This window comes from Dipteris shenzhenensis, chromosome 32 (genome assembly GCF_047967505.1).
Source record: "Dipteris shenzhenensis isolate YYH24624 ecotype China chromosome 32, Dip_SZ_1.0, whole genome shotgun sequence".
Lineage (NCBI taxonomy): Eukaryota > Viridiplantae > Streptophyta > Polypodiopsida > Gleicheniales > Dipteridaceae > Dipteris > Dipteris shenzhenensis.
Genome location: NC_141627.1, coordinates 44427626 through 44449134, shown reverse-complemented (window position 1 = coordinate 44449134; position 21509 = coordinate 44427626). Strand labels below are relative to the sequence as shown.

Genomic DNA, 21509 nt, shown 5'->3' with positions numbered 1-21509 from the left:
TTGCTTGCCTTGCTCCTAGTGCCTACCATCTACTCTACCCTCTACTCTACCTTCTACTCTACCCTCTACTCTCCTCTACTCTCTACTCTCTACTCTACCCTCTACTCTAGTCTCTACGGTCTACCCTCTACTTTCCTCTACGGTCTACCCTCTACCCTCTACTCTACCCTACCCTCTACTCTACTCTACCCTCTACTCTACCCTCTACTCTCCTCTAGCCTCTACTCTCTACTCTACCCTTTACTCTAGAGTCTAGATTCTACCCTCTACGGTCTACCCTCTACAATCTACTCTACTCTACTCTCTACTCCCATACCATGGCCTCAAGACATGCCGGTGGACCGAGTGGAAGCACAAAACGGGATGTATGGCAGGATACCGTTTTTATAAAGAGATATGGCACATCTGGCACGAGGAGGTCAGTATGCAAGTTTTGTGGTGACACTTTGATGGGATCTGCCCCTCAAGTTCTGTCATCCTGCTTCAACATGTATCCACTTGCTTGGTACTATTTCTTTTTGTTTTTCAATAGTATGCTTATTAAGAAATGAAATGTTTTCCTTCTGTTCAGTTACGGACAATGGGGACTAGGTCTAGCATTTGAGGGTGGACCCCCTTGCTTGGGGTTATGGGCATTAGTGACCCACAAGAGTGATGGCCTCTCTTTGAGAGGGACATCTAGAAACCACACCCCACCTGAGTACCCAAACATGGGACCAATCAAATGCATAGATTGCATACCGACCTAGGAACCATTCAAGAGAATGTTCCCTGAGCTTTGGGTGTGGGCCTGGCAGCATGCCAAGAGTAATGGAGATACAAGATAAGACGACAAACAAATGAGCTCAGTATGGCCCCTCCTGCCAAGAGGTCGCGTGGTCTAGCAGCTATCACTCCGAGAGTTACTTCTATACAGGCTGCTTGGGAAAAATGTCTGAAGCAAGAGGCTGCAATTGCAGAGGAGCACTTTTTCTACGCTTGCAATATTCCCTTCAATGTTGCAAGGACTCTTGCCTACAAGAAGTTTTATCATGCACTTGTAGCTGCTGGTAGAGCAGGAGCATCATCTCTTATACCTGCTAGTTCTGAGACTCTCCGCACCACACGTTTGAAGAAGCAGGTGGGATTAATCAAGAAAGACATGGAGGGACTCAAGGAAGCTTGGAGTCGGTATGGATGCACCATAGTCTCCGATGGATGGAGTGACACGAAGAGGAGACACATGATTAATATCTTGGTCACTAGTTGTGTGGGAAGCATATTCTTGAGGGTGGTTGATGCCTCACATGCCAGCCTTCCCATCACCGGAGAGTGGATATGGGGTCATATTGAGGCAGCCATCAAGGAGGTTGCTGAGGACAGAAATTTGGGATTTTGAATCCCTCATTGCAGAACTTAGCTCTCCGCATCCTTTCGCAAGATTGCACATCAGGTCCAACTGAGAGGATATGGAGCATATGTGCAGACATACACACCAGGAAGAGAAACAAGTTCGTTCTAACTTCTTATAGTTCTTATTTATAGGCTATATAGTATAGCGTCAAGCTTGTAACATTTTGAAAAACAATTCTTAAGTCGTGAGAATTGACTTCTTTATGCTTTGTAAACTGTGTCAGGTTGAGCATGGAGCAGCTCAATAGGTTGGTATATGTCAATGCCAACCTACGTCTACTTGAGAAGTACAAGTCTACAGATGGTACCGGTAGCATCGAGTGGAAGCCCAAGCAAGTCAATCCTGACAAGATCAAGCTAAAACTTGTCGACATGTCCATCATCCAGCATAGTCGAGAGAATGACGATGCTTACGAGTTCCTGCAACAGGATATGCTTCGATTCCGACGTCAGACACGTTCGATGGCTCGAGCTCGTGCACCACGAGTACGTGCTGCTACTGTTGTAGAGGATACACTGACACCCCACATTCGTGGTTATCAACGTCGAGCACGAGCCTCACGAGGGGGATCATAGGTATCTGTTCTTGCATCGTCATCCCGAGGACGTCGAGGCAGAGATGAGCCAAAGGAGGCAGCGGCATTGGTAGACAATGCGGACTCAGAGGACTCAAATCAGTTGCGAGCCCCTACTTGGTTCGAGGGTGGCACTTCCTCTTCCTCCACAGAGGATGTAGGTCCATCTGCTAATTCCAGTGCTGATGATGACAGTGATGAGGCAGCAGATCTTGGAGAGGGCAGCAGTCCCTAGCTCTAGAGAGTCAAGACTAGACTCTAGAGTGTACTGTGTACACTGCAGTTGTTATTTAGCAGCTGGCTTGTAGGCGACGGGCTTTGATTATACAGTTTACACCATACAGTTACCAGTATATCATTATGGCATGTTACATGTATGATGTAAACAGTAATACATAATACATTTTGTTATATTTTGAATCTTGAATCTTGAATTTTGAAATTTGATTCTGAAATTTGAATTATAAAGTTAAAAGTTTATTGTTTGAACTATGGGCCATGGCATATGCTAGCAGCCATATGCACTTGCAACTAATAAATTAATAGTAATTTGGAAACTGGAAGATCTATGTCTTTGTAAACCTCAATCTATAGGCTGCGTGACGCATCTTTTTACTCTTTCAACTGTGTAATATGTGTGTGCATTGTGTGCACAATATGGATATCTGAGAGCTCTTTTGAGAGAGAGAAAGAGAATCTGAAGACAATTATTTATGAAGTATATATAACTTCTATAAAATATAGTATTTTTAGGCGTTTCTAGACAAAACGCCTGTAAAAATCACGTTTCTTGTGACACTGTCGGTATGTCACACCCCCAGAAGGGTGCTGCATACATGGTAGTCGGTTGCACTAGTGTATCGAAGAGCCCGCACTTCATTTGTGTATCCTGAAAGTGTGCTTGGAAGCAGACTGGACATTCATGATGTACCTCCCAAGAGACTAGACCCAAAAGCAAGCAAGAAGGCCTCACATATCAATCTCAGAGTGAATGCTTGTGGTATGGATGCATTCACCTACGAACACTACATCCATGTTCACAATGATATAAGCATTAAGCTTGGGGGGAGACCCTTGTGGTAGCAAATCCTCTAGCTCTCCACTTTTCCTTATGGTTTAAGTATCGCTGTATAAATGTTAGCTTGGTATCCTCTACTACTCACTTGGGATGGCCAAAGGTCACTACTTCAAGTACGCTTCATGTTGTTGCTGCTTCAATGCTCCTGTTGTACTATTTTTTCTAATTGGATAGACATACCCCTTCCCTGGCTTGTGAACACCATACATGAGGAGGAATATGTGTGTCAAGATAAGAATTACTGCAATGTTGCACATAGACAACAAAACAAATCTTCAACAAGTACTCAAATGGCTGAGATTTACTTTTTCTGCAATTCCAAGAATAAAGTAGAACAATTACATATTCATACAAAGCGTGGAACCAGGAAAAAACTGTGTAGAGAAAGGGTGAAGGCCAAACCTTTTTAGTCTCTGCAAGTTCTGATTCCAAAGTCTTGATTCGATTGGGAGACATATCAACTGCTTCTACCCTTGGCGTGAATGCTGCTGAAGGATTATCGATATTCTGGAGTACTTCTTCTAACTTTGCAACGCGCTCTGTTACCATTGGGCCGCCGATCTCATGATAACATTCATCAGATGACTTGCACCATGGAATTGTGTGCTTTGCTTCTCCACTTAAATAACTATTTTCCTCTGCAGGAAAAACCTTTCTTCCCATAAATCGAAATAAGTGAAAGACATAGGCCAAGATGCCCATAACAAAAGCCAGCAAAACAGGCACTGCTTGACTGAAGCGTCTATAAGCAACAGCTTGCACTCCACCTACTTGATTATCTGCAGCATAGACAGTAACTTAAGATTGTGCATGCAAACACAACCTCCTTCCAGATAGTTGAATGATATTAAAGGATTGCTATTCAGAATCTTGAGGGTAATAAGTACATTATCGAGTTTCACAACATTTAGGAATTTCTCCTCCAACTCCATTTAAAAACTCAAACCCCATCTTCTAAGCAAATTCATGCACATGTAGACACTCAAACCCTTGCATGCACTCCTTTTGCTTCAGTTCTCTTTGTAATTCTCTTCCACACGACTTGATGAATGAATCGCCAAATTCTAGCAGTGCACAAATCCAATATAACCACTATCTCCGTTTGATGAAATGTGGCCTTGCAAGCAGCTTGTCATAACACCATATCATAACTAAAAACTAACAGAAAGCATCCACAGATGGCAGCCCCCAAGGATATTGCTAACAGGATTTGAAGATGGACATAAACCCTAAAAGTAAAGGGAATCCCAGAGGAGAAATACCTTCAGAGTAACATACAGCACTATTCTTTAGTATGCTCACAGCCTCCCTATCCTGACATGATGAAACTTCTTTGCAACCTGATGCACCGTTATCCAGCATTGTTGATGAAATTTCCCTTTCAGAGGAAACATGGACATTTTTGTCACCTATAGGGACCGCAAGATCAATGTCCATATCATGGGCATTTTCTGCAGGAAATTTGTTTGTTTCCTGGGAAGGAGAAAAGACAGCCAACCAGAAGAGCTGGTAAAATAAGCCTTTAAAAGGTGTTAATTAGTTAGAACCTTGTCAGGAAGCTAGACACACATACCTCTCCCTGCACTGCAGGCATACTCGCCACTCCAAAGCAATGCTTGTCTTCTATTGACAAGCATGAAGTTGAGAACTCATTTGAAGATATCACATCATGTTCCTAAAAGATCAAAAAATGTAAGTTAGATATTCCTATGTGCATTGTGAACTGAGCTGGAAGGTAAAGCCAATTTTTGCATGGATACACACACACACATATTTGGATTGAAATTTTTGATGCTTTATATTATACAGTGGCTTCCCTTGAATGGGGAGCTCAAAAGTACATCAGCTGAAAATCTCACTATATGAAAAATATACGTCATAGGCTATGTAATCGGTTTGCAGACAATCAAAAAAAGATTCCTGCAGAGAGCGTCCGAAAAAAGGGAAAGTAGAAAAAGTAGGATCACCAACGACTCTATGATTTCTATCCTTCCATAGAGTCCAGAGTGCTCAATAACGAACCCAAGCGAAGAACAACTCAAACGAAACCACACCAAAACACACACACTTTTTTTGGTAATACTATATATAACTGTGGGAGAAACCACACACATTTTTTTTTTGGGGTGAAATCCATGTAGCTTTATATTACAAAAAGCAGTCCCCTAAGAGGAGACATGCAAATATAATCTCAGAATATCTCATTATAAGACAAGAAAACTGAGTAACCTATCTGACAAACAGATAGGCAATCATAAAAAGATTGCCTACGTGACATCCGGGGATAAAGAAACATGGAAAATGTAGGATCACCAAAGACCCTTTGATTTCTGTGTTTCCACAGAGTCCAAAGTGCCCAATATCTAACCCACATGAAAAAAAGGTCAAACTCAGGCCTCCAAGGATTGATGCCGAAAAGCCGAAACAGCTTGCCAAAGAAAGCATTAGGAAACCAGGCCTGAAGGCGCTGTTGGAGAAAAAGTAGAAAGTCAAGAGTGTCACAGCAATAGGTCTACGTGCCATGAGCTGCTGGCCACAGGGAATAACACCAAGCATCACTCTCCATAGAAAAACATGTGGACAAAGAGGAAGTTTGCAGGATTATAGTTGCTTCGATCTTTTACACCACCATTTGGGATTACAATTCATTGACCAAAGCTGATTTCCTCGATGTGAACTCCACGGAGGAGGCTGCAACATCCTGCACAAACTGGCGACAAAGATATCAAGTACTTTGTCCCTCAGCACATACAGCAAAATGCGGAGTTTTCAAGCGTAGCAATCCTCAATGACATTGAAGAACGATTGGTCACTAGCGCAAGGGGCAAGAGGCAGCACCTTGATGATGTAGAGTCCAATCAGTAAGACGATAAGTGAGCTCCAGTTTTGGTACTGGTAAAAAACAATGAAGCATCTAAGAGAGATAGTGCCAAACCGGTCGATAATGCATTCCCAAACCATATTGCCTGGCTGCCAATGGAAAAGGTAATAGAGTACCATCAGCATGAATCCATTAACTACCAAACGAATCCCTTTGGACGAAATGAAATAAGAGCGTAGGGGTTCCTATAGAGCAAGAGGACAATCATACACCTTGGACCAATGTAGACTCTTTGCCCGCAAGGAATTCCATCAAGAGAGTCACATCCATGAAATTTGAGATGAGAGAGTGTTGAAAACGTGCGAAAGGACATCCTTGAACTCTGCCATCAATATATCCCACTACAAGGCTAAACAAATCCAAAGCTGTCCTGAAACGTTTAGCTTTCCAAGGTTCTCCTTTTTGCCTCCTTGGTCCAACCTGCGGGCATGTATGGCAGCCCTTGGTGGGGATCAGACCTATCTGATAAAGAGTGAACTCAAGTGGAGAGGTTACAGGTTCAGCCTCTCACTTATCTATATTGGCTCCTGTACTGCAAGGCGACACATACTACCTTGGTTGGCGCTAGCATCTTCTATGGCATTAGCAGCTTAGGGTGACCAGAGATGCTGGTACGCACACACATGCAGATGGTTTGAGAGACTGGGTTTCCATATAGACATGCTGCCACCCTTCTAGTGCAGCATTGGCGCTCCGTTTGTCCCGTTTCGGGGCAAGGAGTTCAACCCTAGCATTCGAGGGAATCCCTTACACTTACACACATTCAAGACCTCGTTGGCACAGACAGAGTTTCCTGTGAAGCTCAGTTTCTATCGGGACCACTGCTTATGCATCTCCGAGGAGGGTTTCATTATCCCGCCAGGGTACACTCATATCCACCTACGTTAGGAATGCCATTGGACAGTTCCGTGTGTCATCACACCGACTCCGTATCGGAAGCGGACGAGTAGAGGGGATCCCTAGAGAGAGTCGTATCTGCACATTATGTGAGAGACATGAGGTCGAGTCAGAGGAGCACTTCGCCTTTTGTTGCTCAGTCTACTACGAGATCCGCAGACGATACCATTGCCTTTTCAAAGACGGATTCGAGGGCCTCTCCAAACTTTTCTCATACCCAGCTCAGAGGTGCCTCGCCACTTTCATTCACGAGGCAGTCCGACATAGAGATCGCTCATCAGATCACAGAGATAGGGGCAGGAGGCCTTATCTGACCCATCTCAGAGTGTGATCATAGAGTTCTTCCAGCCAAAGCATGCTGCCCCCCCCCGATCACAGATAGTAGGAGAGGCAAAGACCCCAAGACTGAGACGTGGCACACTCGACAAAGGACAGACGCACAAATCACGCTAGCTGACATCTCATCTATTTTCAGACCTGGGATATGGCCGACAGGGGTTACTGCGGCACTTGTCAAGCGTAGAGTAGCCGCCAGGAGGGCACAACGAACTACTACTCCAGACAATAGATAGTGATCTATCACGGGCTTCTTGCCTTCACTGCTTAGTTCGTCATCGGGCGTACAATGACGTTTCATGCCATGTGTGTGCTGCATTATATTGTATTGTATTGGATCAGATTGCATCTATTATAATGATGATGATGCTGGGAGGGACTATGACTATGATTACATGTATGATGATGGCATTGACTATGTCTACACAGTTCTCTAGCATGGGTTAGGATGCTCACTTACTAGCTCCACCCTTTTGCTCATTGTAGCAGGTTTTCTATCCGTCTCATAGACCCATTGGTCTTTAGTAGACTCTTTAATAAACTTTCTTTCTTTTCTCTCTGTCATATCTTGTGTGAGTTAATATGCCTCCCTCAGGTATTGCAATTACTATTTGTCCTTCAAGATGGCATCAACACCATCATGAATTGAAACGAAATGATTGTTTTAAAGTCTACGGGAGAAACATTAGGATCTATGGGACTGGCAAAAAAGCAAGTACCAAATACAAGGTCCAGAGAATTCTAGACATGACTCCGCTAGAAAAGAAAAACAACAACAATCTAACATGTAGAACTAGAAATGAGAAAACTAGTGACAAAAAGTATGGGCATATATGACCTTGGAGAGGGCTGCATATCCCTGTGAGCCACCCAGTCTCCGATGAAAGACTATAGAGAGTTGCTAAGAGCCCCCCCAGTGGTCAATGCTTGCTCCTAGATGCTAGAAGTCTCTTTCTATGCAGGGATATGATGCCTCCCTCAAGACTGATGAATTATCAGCATCGAATAGATCATAGAAGCAGGAGCTTGGTTTTCACTTGCAGGCACAATTACACAAGGCAGATGATTGTGTATACATATGGAAGAAATGGAGAAGCAATTAGCTGTGCCCACTGCCGTTGTCCCTGCATTAAGATGTGTGGTCAATGGCGGCACATTGCCATCAAGAAGTCTTATCATGAGTTCAATTTCCCGCAGATCTACCGAGGATTGTGTGGAGGCGTACATAGTGTACTAGTAGCCTTATATAGTGTACATCCACCTCCTCAACATAGGGACACCACTGAAGTTCCCTGAGATCAACATTTTTTCAAAGACCCTAAAATGGAGAGCAAGATAGCAAGATTGTGTGGTCATTGCTTGTTAAAGCTTTACCCTGATATGCTCCTACTGAGAACACTGTCAATACTGCGTCCCACCATTTTTTTTCCCAAGAAAGAGACTTCTATTAAGTATGGGAAAACCCCACGAGAGCTAGCTCAGAGCGGAAATACATCATGCATGTCAATACTGCAACCCACCATTTGATACAGAGTTCATCCCAAACCTGATGGTGAATGGCATTGAAAGATAAACCATTTTGCTCAAAAAAGTTGTCTATATGAGGCATACTTGGGTCTCGCAATAGGTGTACCAGGATGCCTTGGTGCAGTGCTTTACTGTATCCTCCACTCACATAAGGCTTCCTTTGTCACTCCTCTCCTGAAACATCCTATGCTCATGTAGTTCTGTACACAATGCATTCTCAAAGAAAGGACAGGGCAAACAACAGGAATCCATGTTTAGCCTGTCAATCAATGATACCTGCTTTACCAAAAAAACTTAGGGGTCTGTCCACTACTTTCATGCTTTAACTTATTTTGATCTTAATGCATGTATCCTTTCTAACATCTCAACCTACTAACAAAGACAGCCTGACATGAGAAAAGAAAACACACTTTGAAATTGAGAGAATCTGCTCTCACCCAGATTTTCTGCTCAAGCGTGTGGAAAAACAACAAAATACAAAGTTGGCAAGGCAGACAATAAAGAAACTACCAGAGAAGACCTTAAGCTAGAGGACATGTACGAAGTAAGATAGACAACAATGCACAAAAAACATGTTGACTAAGTGTTCGATGGGGTGTTTAAAATAGACCTTAGGACTTGAAGATCGCACTTCGCAATCTTCTCTTGGCCTTCCGGAGACGACAGTTACATTCCTCATCTGTCTCTCAAGTCCACTTATCACTTTCTGCAGCCATAGCATGAAAAAGAAGAAGAACCTAAATTAATATTGTGTCACACAAATGAAGGTACACATGACTACAGTGATGATGGCTAAGTCCAACAAAGTATATTTGATACTTCTGCATTCAATTACTATGCACACAGAACAGGTGTATCTACCTTCATTATCTCAGGATCCTTCCAAGGACCTTTGTCAGACCTCAAACACCCACCCTCATCAATGCAGGTGCAAGTTCCACCCAGAAAATCTGGTAGCTGACTGCAGAAAATTCTCACACATTAACTGTACGTGAATCCACTAAGATCATCCCGGTACATCCTTCAAAGAAAAGGTGATCAATACCCGTGGAAGGCTACAAACGCATTTTATTATGCTTTTAAGCTAATACCTGGAGTCGATTACTTCCAAAAGTTTATCTTGATATTCATTTCCTAATACCTGAAAGCAACGACATATTTTTATGTTAAAATTCTACAGTAAAGATATGCAAATTGTAATGCAAGTCAAAGGCTATTTTGATTCAACTAAAATTTTAAGCTTGTAAACCTCATTAACCACCTTTAATGCTACATTAAGCAAAATCACTCTAATCTAGAAGGGGAACCTCAAACTATTAAAGAAGATCATCCAATCTTCAGACTATTTTGGGAATGGCATAGAACATAAAAAGTAAATGCCCAATCTTTTCACGAGCTCCTGCATTGTCTAAACAGCACTGCGTATGAGGAAGAAATTGAGGAACTGCAAGTTGCTCCCAATCTTGAGATTCCGAGAACTCACATGTATTTTGGATGCAGTCTTTGGATCTAAAAACCCTTTAATGGTATTCCAGAGAAGTTTGAAGCCTGATCCAGCATTGACAATGAACAACTGATACAGAGTCTGCGCATAGATCAATCATTGCATTCAAGAGGGTGTAAGTAAATAACATACAAGGGAAATCAAACTTAAAAATTACTTCCCAGCAAGAAAAACAATAGAGCAAGCAATTTTAACTTGATTCTCAAGATGGAAAGCTAGAGTCATAAGCTAGAGTCATACCTCTGGATAATTGTCATTATCAATTTTTTGTAAGCTTATTATAAGCTCCCGAGCATTCTTGCTGAAATTTTTCATTCCCTAGTTTAAAAGAGATGAAATTTAGAGCCCACGTTCAAGAGAGGATACCTTTTTCTCAAAGAAATCAGATCTAAAAAACCGGATCACATGATCATACAGACTGACTTGAGTGTACAAGGAGAAAATAAATACTGGCAGGCAAAAAAGATCTCAAAAATTACTGGGCAGGTCCTACACTTGCCCACATTTCATTGTCTTGTTGAAAAACTATACATTGTTTGTCTTCCACGTGCAATTATTTTCTGAGCTTTGAGTCTTAAAAGATAGTACATTTTGCTGAAGGCCTCAAAACCTTCCTTCAATTGGAACGAAAATATGGCATTTTACAAAGCAAATCATGGAGAGTATTCCTTCCCAGACCCATGGTAGATGGAATCAGGTGTTGCAAGTTCCCCCGATTGTAAACTTGAAACCATCTCTTCTCCAAGCCCCGCTCTTTCCTCCTCCAATGCCTTTTTCACACTAATGTGCACTCTTGCTTACTCTCCTACCCCTTCTTTTAATTCCATGTGAACACTGTCCCAGACCCACAATTCTAGTATAGATGGAATAAGGTTCTGCTCCCTCCCCCTATTGTCAACTTGTGCACTCCTCTCACAGCCCCTACTGCCCAGACACCAGCTTTCTCTGGTCACTAACTTTTCTTCTTCTTCATGAAAAAGATTTCTATTAAGTATATACCTAGATGAATCCAGGAACATTCCCAAACTCATGCTCTAAAAACACAACATAGTGCAGTTTCAATCTCATGATAGTCACTCACAAGGTTGAAAACCATAAACTCCATCACACATAGCAGGGACTAGCTACTATGACATCCCCACTGACGTCATCAACGCCCAACAGTGGGGGTAGACCATAGTATAAAAATATGCTTTCACACATACAAATCCACACACCCACACATACTTGAGCATCCATTTATACAAAGTCTTCGTACTCAGTTTCTGTCGGCACTCCGGAGGTGAATGAAAAAGATTTCTATTAAGTATCAAAGAAACCCGCGTGAGCAAGCTCGAAGCGGAAATACATCATGCTGGACATCAGGAAAATAAGCACTCTATAAGAGTAAATAAACAAGCGAGTACAAATACTCGTGAGCACTGCCCTTAGAGAGACGAGTTGTTTGGGAAGAGAGAGAGAGAGAGAGAGAGAGAGAGAGAGAGAGAGAGAGAGAGACGAGTTGATCGGGGAGGAAAGAGAGAGATATCACTCAAAATAGAAAGTGGGGAAACGTGTCCTAAAATAACTGGAGGGACAAATTTTTTTTAAAAAGTGTCAGAAGAGCACTGCTTGTAGGGCAGTGCTAAAAACTCTAAAAGAGCTGGAAAGAAACCAAGGTTGAGGCTGAAAGTGCCACCTCAACTTTGTTGTAGTCTCTGAGAAAAAGGGGGAGCCCCACCATTCCGTAAGGAATATAACCTCCTAGCAAAGGCTTCCGAGAGGATCCTTGCATGCTCCCCCAACCGGCCATCAAAGTATGAATGGTGTCAACCCAAATACAGGCCCAAGTGGAAGGGTAAACCTAAGATCCATCTAAGGCCTTTGTGCATCTAGCCCTCCAAATTTTCCAAGCCGTAATACTAGCCAGTATCTCCCAAGCAAAGTCCACATTAGCATGTACTGGTCTCTAGCAAGAGAGAGGCACATCCTCCAAAGAGCAAGGCTCGACTAGGTGTCGTCGGATGGAGATGGCCCAGGAAGCATCTTGCCACTCATAGGAGATCTAAGGTCCTAACAGAGAGCCAAGCCACTACTCCCAAGTCAGGAAGAAATGAGAAGGGACAAAAGTGCTGAGGATCCTGACAACCCCTATCCATATGACCCTCGCATGCCTACAGTCCCATAGGCAAAGATGGACCGACTCCTCCCCAGACGAGCACCTAGGACAAGTGGAGTCAGCCCCAAACCTAGACCTCCACCTGTTCACTACAATCCCTCCATGAATAGAAAGCCAAAAAAATAAATTGATCTTTCTATTTCTTCGGGATTTCCAGAGCCTCCTCCAAAAGACTTTCTGCAAGTCTGCAGAAACATGATAACTCCCCCAATGAGGAGCTCTGGAAGGTCTGCAACCTCTACAACTACTCTGAAACCTCCTAGCATTACCGACTGTGTAACCAAAGAAGGGAAGACTCTTGTCTTGGTTCCCTGCAACAATCCACTCTCACTCTCCATGGTCCCACTGAAGATACTTTATGGGGACTCCTCCATAGAGCCACAACCTCCATGAACCCAAGGTAGAAAGATGAGGGCTCAGATCTATATGCCAAGCAGAGTCCTTGCCCTGTTCCACATAGCCTATGATCCTTACAGGCTGGTCTCCCAGAGAAGCAATAACCTGAAGAAAAATACATGTCCTCAAAAAAGTCCCCATCCACTGTGAACAAACTACAAGCCTGTCATCTGCATCCACCCAATCATGGGGTAAGCATGCATCTATATGAAGAATCCTACTTGCACTTCCTATGAGGTGATTGACCATTTGTTGTTGACGATCTTCTTGAAGGCTTTCCAAGAACCTACCGAGGCGGTATGCCCTCTCTCCCACCCGGACCATTGCATATAATAAGACAAACCAAGCTGCCTACCATGCTCATCAAGTATATTGTTATTCCACATGATAGGTTGCCTGTCAATCTCTTCAAGAGAGGAAGGAGGTCTGACGCTGGCCAAAGCTTTCAGAATATAAGCCATAAGTGGGGAGGAAGGAGATCTGGGCTGAAGTGAAAATCCGTCTGGTGCTGCCCACCCAAGCTCCACCTGAGGAGGCTATAGGTCTAGATGCAATTAATTTTTAAAAAATTCAAGGCTCAAACCCAGGCATAAGATCTCTAACCACAAACTTGCAAAGCAAGGCCTTACACTGCAAATCTCGGTCTATGATGCTGAGATCCCCCTCCTGCGTAGGAAGGATCAAGCCTCACTTCACTTTTGTTCTTTGGACAAAGCCATTTGTAGCTTCTCTCTCATTTTGCCTTCCTAATCACAATTCACTTTGTGGCTGGGTATTTCTTGCTTTTTTGTACACAAATTTGATGTTCAAAATCAAACTATAGAGATGTCGTGAGTCTTGACTCTTGGCCTGTCAAATCGGGAGCTAGACATAAGAATGATCGTACATACTATGTAGCATGGTTTTTGTAACAGGTATACCTGTGTCTCTAACAAATATTAGTCGACTACATGAGGTGATGGTGGAGATTTGACAATTCATGTAGCAAGGTAACTCCTCTGCATCGGGAAAATCGTAAGTGAATCAATAACAACAATGAAGTCATACAATTGTCCCATGGATACATATGACACTGCATCTGTTGATAGCAATACATAACAAAAAAGCACTGCATTCCTAATTTTGCAAGAGGAAAATAATGGTAGCTATAGACAAATAGTGCCCTTATAAGAATGCATTCATGTCAAGCTTCATCCACATATTTTACACTTCCGAGCTAACCCCACTTAGCTACACATATGTTCAGTGACATATTCACTTGTGACTGCTAAATATTACCCAAGAAAACTAACCTTAGAGGCTAAGAATGGACATCACTCGCATCTAAGGCGAGATCTAGGGTACACTTACATGCCTTGCTAGATATACTTGTAGGATTGTTGCTATATAAGAGGCTTAACCTAAATTTTCTACCAATTATTATTAAGCCTAGAGTCCATAGTGATAAAAGCTCATCAAATTAAGCTTTAGCACAACCCCCTCTGAGTCTATTAGATGGGTATGCAATGCCATTTCTTGATGGTAACTCTAGCTTGAGGGAGGGTAACTTGGACCTTCATCTCAGGGGGACTTGGCAACTTCAGCTCTATGACTAGAGCTAACATCCAATGCTCATGAATGCTATGTGTTGTGTTTTTAGAGAATGAGTTTGGGCATGTTCCTATACATACATACATACATACATACATACATACATACATACATACATATATATATATATATATATATAGAGAGAGAGAGAGAGAGGTGTTCTGGAAGACACCTGCTTTCATTTAGGTGACGGTTTGAGACTTAATCTTTTTTTCAGAAACATGAAGATTTCATGCACCATTCATGACGAGCTATGGAGGGTTTGATCTAGAAAGCATAATTTGCATGTCAACCTTGGTGTCAACTCGTTGTGAAACCCTAAATGTCCTAAATGGACCAAATCATGAACCTAGATTTGCTTCTATGAAGCTATGTTGAGATTCTATCTCTGAAAAGACTTACAAAACTAGACTACTTAATTCATCATATGCCGCACCAATGAAGTTGTCTTCCATACCAAGGAGGTTCAAAGAAAGAATAATTCCAAGTATGGGTCACCTTCCTTGTTCTCCTCATAGGCAGCGAGAACTGGAAAGTTATTCCCCTCTTCCAGTGCATCATTGAGGTCATCAAATCTGCCCTTTCATCTAAACCTATCCATCCTCAACTTTCTTCTTTCTAATAAAGTGGTGGTACTAGATGTCAATGTGTTTAGCTCTAGCATGGTCCACAGGATTCTTGGCCAAAAGCAATACAAGATTGATTTTCACAACCAATGCGAGAGCATTTCACAGCTTGTTGACTTAGACAGAGCTTTACAGACACATCCAGATGCCGTCTTGCAGGTAGCCACAGATTTCTATGCCTCCCTTCTTATAGCAGATCCTGACAAACAGGCCAGAGATGATGCTCGAGCTGTTATTTGGCAACATTTACCTATGTTGGTGACTGGAGATATGATAGTCTCCCTTGATACACTCGTCACCAACATAGAGTTCAGGACTGCTCTCTCTACCCTTCATGGTTCAGATGGGCTTACTCCCTCTTTCTTTATTTCACTTTGGGATCAGATTGGGGATCACATTACCTCAGCCCTGCAGGGCGTTTGGGACTCGGGTGAGATGCTAGACTCACTTACAGAGGGCCTCATCATCTTATCCCAAAAGGGAGTTGCAAAAATTTAGTGTCACAGTGGAGACCGATCACTCTGATTGGGTACTTTGTACAAAATCTTAGCAAAAGCAATCAGCCTACGATTACAGCCCTTTCTTCCATATCTTATACATGATACACACACGGGCTTTGTGCATGGCAGGAGTTATAACCAGGAGACGTCACAGGGCCACACGCGTGAGCGATCGACAGCACTCTATCACCGCGTTCATGCCTCCATTGCCTCATCCACCCTGATGCCTTGGTGATGTTGACAATGTTGATGATGATGATGATGATGAGATTGATATGTAGTCGACCATTGACATGACTATGTTGTACTTAGTACTGAATACTACCATTTTGCATTTTTTGCATTCTGCATTGGTGTGGATGCTGGTTTTCATAGCTCCACCCTCATAGTTCGTTTGTACCAAGATTTTCACAGTCTCATAGACCCATCGGTCTTCCGAAGAACTTTAATAAACTTTATTTCTTTCTTTCTCTCTCGTGCCTCTCCGCTCTGGCTTTGCCCAGCCTGCTCAGCCACTCAAGTCAACTTGCTTGTGCCTCTCTGCTCATGCTTTGCCCATCCTGCTCAGCCGCTGAGCCACTCAGCTAAGCTCAGCTCAGCTCTCTCTCTCTCTCTCTTGCTCTCTCTCTCTCTCTCTCTCTCTCTTTCTCTCTCTCTCTCTCTCTCTCACCAACATGACTATGTTGTACTTAGTACTTATTCTGCATTTTTTGTATTCTGCATTGGTGTGGATGCTCGTTTAGTAGCTCCACCCTCACAGCTCGCTTGTACCAGGATTTTCACAATCTCATAGACCAATCGGTCTTCCGAAGACTTTAATATCTCTCTCTCTCTCTCTCTCTCTCTCTCTCTCTCTCTCTCTCTCCACCCTGCCAGCCCTCTCTATCCCTGCCTTGCTCCCTCCCCGGCCCCTCCATCCCCGTCTTGCCAGCCGCCCTTGCTGTGTGTGCCCTCCGTCAGGATGTGCTGTGTGCTCTCCGCCATTGAGCCCTGTTGCTGCTGCGCCATCGTCACAGTCCCCCCCCGTGGGTTCTTGCGTCACCGAGCAGCAGTGGTGCTGCACCGTAGGCTGCCCACCCTCTTGCTCAGGAGCACCGACTAGAGCCCCGTGCTCACCTCCAAGATGCCGCTGCTGCACCATGTGCTGTGCACCAGGCTGCACGACAGCTTGGGGCAGCCCTAGGCCCCCCGCAGCAGCCTATAGCTTGGCCAAGCTGCTAATTGCAGCCCCCAAGCCCCACCAAGGGACCCAAATAGAACACCAGGGCCACCTTGGGCTCCGTGCACACCCCCTTGTTGTCCGGAGTCTGAAGACCTGCAAACAACACCAACAAATCAGCCACAACTCAATACAGGACCTGCATGAGAAAAACAGAGTCCGGAATCCAAGATTACAAGGGAAGGACCTTGAGACCAAATGGGAACAATCGGCAGCCACAAAACCAGAAAAGAAGAGGCAAAAAGGAGTGCAAATATAGTGTCATTTGGACCAAAGCGGAGAAGATAGAAGACAAGAATATCAAAGGATGCATATCAACAATCAAGGAGGTGTGTAAATTGCAAGATGCTGAGCTTGAATGCATACAAAAGAAACTAGGGGAAAACAGGAACGATGAGCTCTCCAACTTACATGCCCAATTACAAGATGACATGAAGAAATGGCAAGGGGAAATGCAAACGAAATGGGCAAAAGATGTAGCTCGAATGCTGAATGAGAAAACCAGCTCTCTTGCCTCCCAAATTGAGATGCTAGAAGTCCAAGTCGCCACTCTCAAAGATGAGAATGAGAAGTTGAAAGCATGTGCACATTGGGAAGAAGGGGAGCTTCAGCCACCTATCCAAGAAGAACTGAACCTTATCAAAGAGAAAATGACGCAGTTCAAGGACACAAAAGGGACCTCAGAAGAGGGATGCAAGCTCATCGATGAGCTGAAATCTGAGATTGAGCAGCTCAAGAAGGAAATGGCATCCTTACAAGCCACTATTGTTGGAGGAAAGTAAACCTCAGGTCGCTTTTGCATGGTTGCCACATTTCAAAGCATGCATGGCATTCATAAATCATGCTCCACCTGATTCGTGATCATCTCCATGAAAGTCGCCCTGATGCTCTCGCCATCTTCCAATAGCTGTGTTGTCCCCACCTAATCACTGAAGCTCAATAGTTTGACGTTGATCTTGCCACAGATCAGCCTCACCTCTCGGATATAGCTCGACTGAAATCGTTCTATAAGATGCTCTATTGTATAGGTTCTCACTAGCTCGTTTCTCTTTGTCTTGATCAAGCTTGCAATCACATATCTTTGAAGGTTTGATCCTCCAACAAGCTCGGTAGAGATGAGGAGGATCGCCTATGGCTCTCCTCTCATGCATGCAGTAGTCTAGGATACCTACTTTGCATATGATAATAAAACCGTTTTGCATTTCAGTTCAATTTTCTCTTCTAGTTTCTTCAATTGGTATCAGAGCATAGCTGCAACGTTTGGTCAAATCTGTGGGGATTGCATCAATTATATGTGTTAAAAAAATTGCAGTAGTGTTTCGTCACAACTAATCATCTGTTGTATTCGACACAGTTTTGATTTCTGACGTGATGGAAACAAAAGCAGAGTCAGCTGCGAAATTGGTCGTGTTCACGGGCGTGAACTTTGCTGCATGGCAGTTGAGCTTGAGGCTCTATTACATGGAAAAAGGTTTGTGGAGTGTGGTTGCACGTATTGAGAAGAAGCCTACCAGCAAGGCAGCTCAAGAGTGATCAGAGAAGGTCACCACATGGGAGAAAAAAAATGAACCTGCCCTCAGGATACTTGGTCGTGCATTTGGAGCAAAATTCCATCATCACATTGATTTTGCAAAGACCATTCAGGAAAACTGGTCGTCCATTGATAATCTGTTTGGTGCTTGTCTGAAGAATTCCAAAGTTCTTCTTAAACAGGAGTTTTTTGGACTAAAGATGAATGAAGGAGCAACTCTCGGTGAACATCTAAATTGCATGAAGACTATACTACGACAGCTAGCGGATCTTGGAGTAGAGGTGGAAGATGATGACATGAAGGCAGTGTTGCTCTCTAGTCTACCCCCAGCATATGATGAGATATCCAAGATTCTACGTGTCACGGCTATTCTCAACTTCGACGAAATGGTGGCCACTTTACTTGATGAGGAGCGTCGACAGACTCCAAATGCAATTGAAGAACAGGCCTTTGCTGCTGAGGACAAGAAGAAGAAACATTCAAAGAAATACGACTGGAAGCAACTCTAGTGTGACTATTGCAAGAAGTCGTGCCATACGAAGGAGTATTGCTACAAACTGCGAGATGACACAGCTTCAAAAGAAAAAGTGCTGAACAAAACAGCCCATGTTGTGGAGAATTTTGCAGATGTATGTGTTGATGATACGAGTACTTCCTATGATGATTGGGCCTTCTGATTGTTTGGAAGGATATACAAAATAAAAGGTCTTCTCTTGTTTTAGGAAGATCGTGACTTTTTTTTTTGGCATTTTAAGGTTCATCTATTGAGGAATCTCTCCATTCTAGCAGTGAACCGAGCTTGAACCTGTTCCGCTTCATCTTCTTTTTGTTTGACGAAGAGAAGCCTTCTTGGTTCAGTTTTGTAATCACCGTTAATTTGGGAGGCAGTTTGTTTTGTGCAGCCCAGTTTTTGGTGATTTTTTCTCACGGTTCATCTGCTTTTGGCCCCTGTTCAGTTTAAGGGGGTGTTGGAGGAAAGTAAACCTCATGTCGCTTTTGCATGGTTGCAACATTTCAAAGCATGCATGGCATTCATAAATCATGCTCTACCTGATTCATAATCATCTCCATGAAAGTCGCCCTGATGCTCTGCCATCTTCCAGTAGCTGCGCTGTCTCCACCAAATCACTGAAGCTCAACAGTTTGACATTGATCTCGCCACAGATCAGCCTCACCTCTCGGATATACCTTGATTGAAATCGTTCTATAAGATGCTCTATTGTATAGGTTCTCAGTAGCTCGTTTCTCTTTGTCTTGATCAAGCTTGCAATCATGTATCTTTGAAGGTCTGATCCTCCAACAAACTCGGTACAGATAAGGAGGATCGTCTATGGCTCTCCTCTCATGCATGCAGTAGTCTAGGATACCTACTTTGTATATGATAATAAAAACGTTTTGCATTTCAGTTCAATTTTCTCTTCTAGTTTCTTCAACTATGCAGGGGAAAACATGCTGAGTTCGCACAGCAGAGGCAGATATGCTTGCATGGAAGGATGTGCTGAAAAAAGGCACAACAGCACCCAAAAAAGAGCTCAACTCTGAAACTTTGGAGAAAGAAAAGAGGCGTAACAGCAAGGCTATGAATGTATTGGTAAGAGGCCTAACAGTAGGTGATACCCCCATGTCAGATGCCAAGGCTTTATTTGAAAAGATGGGCGTCAATCTCACCTGTGAATCAACTTGGAGACTAGGCAAGGCAAATGCACCGACAAGGCACATGGTAATTAAGATGCGGGCAGCAAATGATAGATCCACCCTCATGGATATGAAGGCCACATTGAAGGGCACCAAAATCTTTTTGGATGATGATCTCACACTCCTACAGCAAGAGCACAGGAGGGAGGGGATGGTGTGAGTTATGGCAGCAAGGCAAGAAGGGAAATGGGCAGCCCTGCTTACTATGAGATCCGAGGACAATACCATTGCTTCTTTCCAAAGGGACACGGGTTTGGACCACTCTCCCGTTTGATCCATTCCCACGACCAGGTGTGCTTTGTCCTCTTTCTGATAGAGATGATGCGACACAAAGAGACCCTGCTACACCAGATCAAACAACAGGAGGTGACAGTACCACAAGACACCGACCTAGAACAGAGACACGTCACCGACTTCTATGCCTTCGAGTCGACCCCGGGGATACACTGGGATAGAGGAGGAAAAGAGAGCCGACATGAGGGCAGCATGGATCAGTCATCGCTGCTCTCCTCAGAGGAGACCGTTCATCGGATACAGAGATCCCAAAGACCACGCCCCCCAACACAACAAGAGACAACTCGACGACTATAGATACGTGACATCTTTGCATGCCATCGGAGGGCTACCACGACTCCTGGATTTGTCCTTGGAGCTTTTGGAGTCTCTTGAGAGTTTCTGAGAGATTTTAAGACTTTGAGATTATTAGCTTAGCTTATCACTCAGCAAGGGCCTTAGTGAGCCCTTTGCTTCAGCCCATAGCAGCTTGTACGAGCTATTATGTTGATTGTACTTTGACTCATAGGCCCGTGAGGTCTCTCTCTCTCTCTCTCTCTCTCTCTCTCTCTCTCTCTCTCTCTCTCTCTCTCTCTCTCCGACCCGATCTGAACAGGCCCGTGATAGAAAGATGCCTCAAAACCCTTGGTATGACTATGAAAGCAAAGAGGCATGAGCCCATCTCACACGGGAACAAACCCTAGGTCAGTTGACATCATCTGAGACACAAAATCTTTCGACAGTTGACACGCCACAAGAGACGAGCCTTCCTCACACATAGGATGCATGAGATTATCAAAAAATTCCGAGGAGGAGACACGACCACTAGATGGGGGCTTCTCTCGACGGGAAAGCCACCCATTTCCATCACTGATCCAGAGGTGTGGCACACACATGCATGCTCTTTATATGATGTTCCGATGCAGGCACCACCAGACCTGTCCTCTATGCCCAGGCTCACTACCGATCACTCATTCAATACACAGAATGTATGGGCTGCACTTCGTTGGCTACACAACCGGAAAGCACAAGATTGTGAGGGCCTACGGACTGAGCATTTCGCACATGGGCAAGAGATCTTAGCCCCGGTTCTAGCACAAATGTTCAACCACTCTGTATGCCATGGCTTCCCACCGGCCTGGAGCACCACCACTAGTGTACCAATACACAAGGCACGTGACCCCATGGATACTGGAAAACTACCGCACCCTCATGATTGGCCACACATTGGCAAAGATTAATGGATCGGTACTAGACAGGGAGATCAGTAGTCACATAGAGACGCAGGGGCAGCAGGCAATGGGGCGGGAAGAATTTTGGAGACAACATTC

General features: G+C 43.8%; 1 protein-coding gene across 1 annotated transcript in view; it reads right to left on the bottom strand.

The window, feature by feature from the left end:
• The window catches only part of LOC147880826 (phosphatidylinositol/phosphatidylcholine transfer protein SFH3-like), an 82197-nt gene that overhangs the window by 37763 nt on the left and 22925 nt on the right, over window positions 1-21509 (bottom strand). The window contains exons 5-12 of the mRNA XM_087370488.1: window positions 10431-10508; window positions 10170-10271; window positions 9778-9827; window positions 9548-9647; window positions 9297-9392; window positions 4619-4720; window positions 4308-4518; window positions 3448-3824 (exon numbers count right to left, since the gene is read on the bottom strand). Of these exons, the coding sequence (XP_087226614.1) occupies window positions 3448-3824; window positions 4308-4518; window positions 4619-4720; window positions 9297-9392; window positions 9548-9647; window positions 9778-9827; window positions 10170-10271; window positions 10431-10508 (1116 nt within the window). The remainder of the gene's footprint in view (window positions 1-3447; window positions 3825-4307; window positions 4519-4618; window positions 4721-9296; window positions 9393-9547; window positions 9648-9777; window positions 9828-10169; window positions 10272-10430; window positions 10509-21509) is intronic.